A 4,567-nucleotide genomic window follows, 5' to 3' on the forward strand; every position below is an offset into this window, starting at 1 on the left:
TGAATGGCACTGCATTGCTTTTATTGTAAGTGTCTTTACACAATGAAAGATGTTGGAATGCAAGTTGTTACACATCTTACACAAGATACATTGACAACATCGCTGGCTTGATTTGCCTTACAAAACTGTTTCTGAAGGGTTTCCACTTATTTCTACTCACAGCAACCTCTACAACGGGGTAGAAATTAAACAACTAACAACAAAACATAAACACCACAGAAAATCCAGACAGACTTCTGGAACCTTAAAAATACCCAAGCCTGATGGACAATGCAAGTTTTTTGGTTGGATTTGGAGTGTTTTTTTAAGTAACGTGGAACAGTGAGACAGAGTTGTACTTTGAGTGACTTTAATACCTGAAGATATACATAAATACCATGCCTATGGAGGCAAGATGAGCAAGACCCATTTTCCTACCTTTTTAATATCTACTATTCCTGCCTCTGGCACGAGGACCTGCCTGCAGGATCCCAGTTTACAGCTGGAAGCTGGCGGCAGGAACGGATCATGAGCCGGCACCATACAAAGCTGAAAACTCCGACCCCACGCATATTCCTGACCAGTACCTTTCCCCTCCACCACCAATCAAGTGCCAACAAAGTCAATAAGCACATCATGTAGACTTGAAACACACCACAATGAATCTGAAAAGGGCCGATCTGTGAATGATTTCTCTCTATATGAACATCAGCAGCCTGGTTTATTCACAAATGACTTTATTCATTTTTAAATAGAAAAAAGAATCTGTCTAGACTAAAAAAGGTTGGTTATAAAATAGCATAAAGCATAGGAGCCTGTGTCATTATACTGAGGCCTATCTTCCTCCTACTAAAACACAAGATCACAAAATTAAAGATCTAAATTTAAAAGATGCACCCTGGTCTCAAAGCAGAGGCAGATGCTCTGTCAGACAGACAGGATGCCACACAGAAAAAGCCTGAATGAAAAACAGCAAACGAGGGCAGAAACTGCATAAAAACTGGCTAGGCCAGGCAACTGATTGTCTGAAACCATACAAAACAGACTGAAAACGTTTAGAACAAGTTAAAAAATTAACCCTAGATGTTTTATTTCCTAATTTAGTCACAACATAACAGTCACTGGATTTACTTATAAATGTAGGCCACCTCTAGGACTGTGGAGAACAAATGTTACCGTGTCTTCAGAGAGGATCAGAGACAACACATTCAGCAGCTGGATCCACATTTCTCTCCGTGTAGTGTCATTCACTCCTCAGATGTCAGTGCAAACCATCATACCTGGCAGCAGCAGCAGCAGCACTGGCGACACTTCCCACCCATCTGTGCTTCTTCCTCCCATATTCTTCTCTGTGTAGTTAGCAAAACTACTTGAATTTATTTCCATACGTGTATTTGTGCCTCATGTCAAATTAAAAACACATACTTGGCATTTCTGAGAAAGGCAAAGATTAATCTCCACCTCACATTACTAGCCGGGAAGGAATTTTAGCATAAAAGAGTACGTTTCATTTGCATTTAACACTGTATCGACTGGAAGCTGTTGTACCAGTACAGAGCAGAACTTCCTTGAACCCAATTGTGACAGTGAGATAGATATTTTCAGCACTTGGTACATCACACCGTACAATATAAAGAAAAGGATAACATCTTAAAAACGAAACAACACACAACCAGATTTCCTATTTTTCACTATTTCAAGTCAGGTGGATTTGCTACAGTTGGGGGACTAGTCCCTAAAATTAAAGTGCTTGTCAGAGCATTGGCATCCAAAACCTTGAACATGAGATACAACTACAAGTAAAATCTGTTGTCGCTATACATAACATATAGCAGCAGCACAGACATCAACACATGTACTCAGTAAGTGTCTGATTTTTGATACTACCTTGAGCATCACACAGTTTAACAGTGCATAGTACCCCCTACCTCCAGAGTACAATCAAATGCTTTAGGTTCACTCAGTATTGTTGCAGGTGGCTCTGGACGCCTTGTCTGCATGATCTTCTGTTTGGGGTTCTTAATTTCATCTTCCTCTTCTGTCTCACTTTCACAGACATGGACGACTACACTGGGAGTTGATTCTGTTCCTGCATGAAGCTCGTACTTTTCCCCTGAAGAGCAACAAACAAAAATCATGCTAAGAAAATCCCCAAGGAAAAGCCCTAAAACATTTTATCCCCCAAAGTCCTTAGTATTTGCAGTAACACACCCAAATACTCATCTATTCCCATCTCATCTTTAATTTGCTCAGCTTCACCAGATCTGTTAAACATTTCATTCTTCTTCTTGTTTGTTATTTAATACTGAGACCATGACAAAATTCAACACATGGATGCGATGGAACTGGTACCGCACAACCCAGTCCTGTGCTGCACTTTCAATCCATTAATGAATGGAGGGGAAAAAAGGCGATGGATCATTTCATTCAAATAAGAACATCACGAGAGACCCAGTTTCTTCTCATAGGAAAGTAGAGAAACTCCCTTGGTCACTATTTTTGAAGTTAAGTAATACAATAAAAGCAGGTAAATATTCCTACCTGGTCCCAGCTTGGAGACAGCACAAAGCAAGTCATAGTTTATCAGGGGAGTTGCATCTTCACTCTGTTTCCATCCAACTGGTGGAGATGCAGGTGGGGAGATCAGGAACTGTTTAACAGGTTGTGGAGGAAGGAGGTAGGACTTGTCACCTATTTCACTGGATACCTGTACCTGAAGACAAAAGCCAGGGCATAGGGCATAGGATGACAAATGCTGCTAATCCCAAAGAACACGCCTGCAAAGTACCTATTATAAAGAGATCATCGTACCCACCTATCTATCAGCACATTTCTGTTTATCTATGGGAGACAGGGGTTTGTGTGACTGCTACACACCAAGTACAACCCTGTAAGCCCAAGCTGAAAAGCAAATCTATCCCCTAAAGCAATGAAAGTAATATATGTTAGTGTAGAAGAAAGAGGTGGAAGGTAACTTCAGATACTTATCACATATGAAATTCATGGGAAAACATAGAATAAAGAAGAAACAGGGACACATGCAACATCTTGGTGTTCCACAATACCTGTGCAAAGTACAGCTTCAGCTTTTTTCCACTGAAGTCTGTTTCATGCAGCTCTATCCGTGCTCTTGCTGCTGCCTCTGGGTTGCTGAAGTTTATCCTTACTCTTCTAAAGCTTTTAAACAACTGGAATGTAACTTGATTATCGTAGGCAGTGAAAAGTGCTTCAAATCTTTCCTAGAGATGAAGTACAAAGATTCACCAAACACAAAATGAACATTTTCACTCAATGAAAACCCATTTTCCTTTCACTTTCTTCTCCTAAATCCCATTTACTTCTTTACTCGCCTAAACCTGCACATTCCACACTTCTCTCAGTTACCCCGACTTGCAAACCTGCATTCAGGGTAGCACTGCTTTGTCTCCCTATTTAAACCTGAACTGATGTGAAGGAGCCTGTAAAACTCTCCATACACAAGCTGACACCTAGCGAAGGCTCCTCAGAAGTGCAAGATGCCAACAAAACCACTGGCACTTGCACAGTAAGGGCTGGAACTGAAGCTGCAGAGCAAAGCTTTCCTGTCGGTCCCTCCTGCTCTCCCTCACTCATGCAGTGTGCATAATTATCCCTGATGCTCTTGGAAGCAATGGGAAAGTACAGATTTGACTGACTACAGATGCTAGCAGGCCAGAGATTTTCATTTCCAAGGCCCTTTTAAGGTGTTCAGGTCCCAACAGACATTCTGCAGGTTCTGAATGCTTTTAACAGAATCCCTGCCTTGAAAGAAAAAACAAACAAACATTCAAATTTGCTTTTAGATTTTATTCAAATCTGCCCTTGGATAAAGAGGGGGGAGGGAAATCAGAAGAGCTTTTCATGGGAGAAGCACTGTGTATCTATTAACAACTGCAAATGCCAGCACAGCGCAGTATGATCTGCTCTTTGTAATACATTCCCATCTGAGCTTACCAGGTAAATACTTTGGGTTGTTTTTTCCACCCCAGTTATAATATGCATTGAAAATCCAGACAAGAATGTTCAATAGCTGTATCTATACTTAAAATACTATACCACTCTCAACCTTACCTTTTCTTCCTGTACCTCAAACACAGCTTCATGAACACTGCAAGCAAAGAGTGAGGTAGGCAAGTCACTTAAATCCATCATCTCTTCCAAATCATCTTCATTTTCCCCAAAAATCATCTGTTCTTCCTCTTCTTGGTCGCTGCTATAGAGGTCTGACTGGCTGTCACTCCAGGACTTCATAGTGTCTCTGAGCATCCTTCACCCAAAGCAACTCTTCTTTATGTTCCAGTTTCTAGTAGGGGTCTGCTATTTCAAAACACAAACCCAAACCAGAATGTGAAGAGCAATAGAAAACACTAAGACACCGACTTAGAGACATAAAGAACGCATGGCGGGGGGGAACAGGACATAACGGACTCCTAGTTATTCCTTCTTCTGCCAAATTTGGTTAAAGTAATTCAGGGAATTAAAATAAAGTTCAAAGTTCCAGCATGAGGAGGGGTTAGAACTCTGCAAATGCTATTTTGTATTTTGAAACAAAGACACCATGTTATTTCCA

The 4,567-nt window shown here is 40.9% G+C and overlaps 1 protein-coding gene across 1 annotated transcript; it reads right to left on the minus strand.

Moving 5' to 3' along the window:
* On the minus strand, positions 1 to 4,311 carry RCAN3 (RCAN family member 3). The gene is made up of 4 exons (XM_062628743.1): positions 4,069 to 4,311; positions 3,045 to 3,218; positions 2,521 to 2,692; positions 1 to 2,092 (listed from the first exon to the last, which is right to left on the minus strand). Exons 1-4 carry the CDS (start codon positions 4,261 to 4,263, stop codon positions 1,884 to 1,886), a joined length of 750 nt encoding a protein of 249 aa, XP_062484727.1. The 5' UTR covers positions 4,264 to 4,311; the 3' UTR covers positions 1 to 1,883.
* Positions 4,312 to 4,567: the final 256 nt, after the last annotated feature.

The sequence above is a fragment of the Pezoporus occidentalis genome, unplaced genomic scaffold (assembly GCF_034315485.1).
Source record: "Pezoporus occidentalis ecotype Australia unplaced genomic scaffold, CSIRO_AGI_Poc_V1 ctg321, whole genome shotgun sequence".
NCBI lineage: Eukaryota > Metazoa > Chordata > Aves > Psittaciformes > Psittacidae > Pezoporus > Pezoporus occidentalis.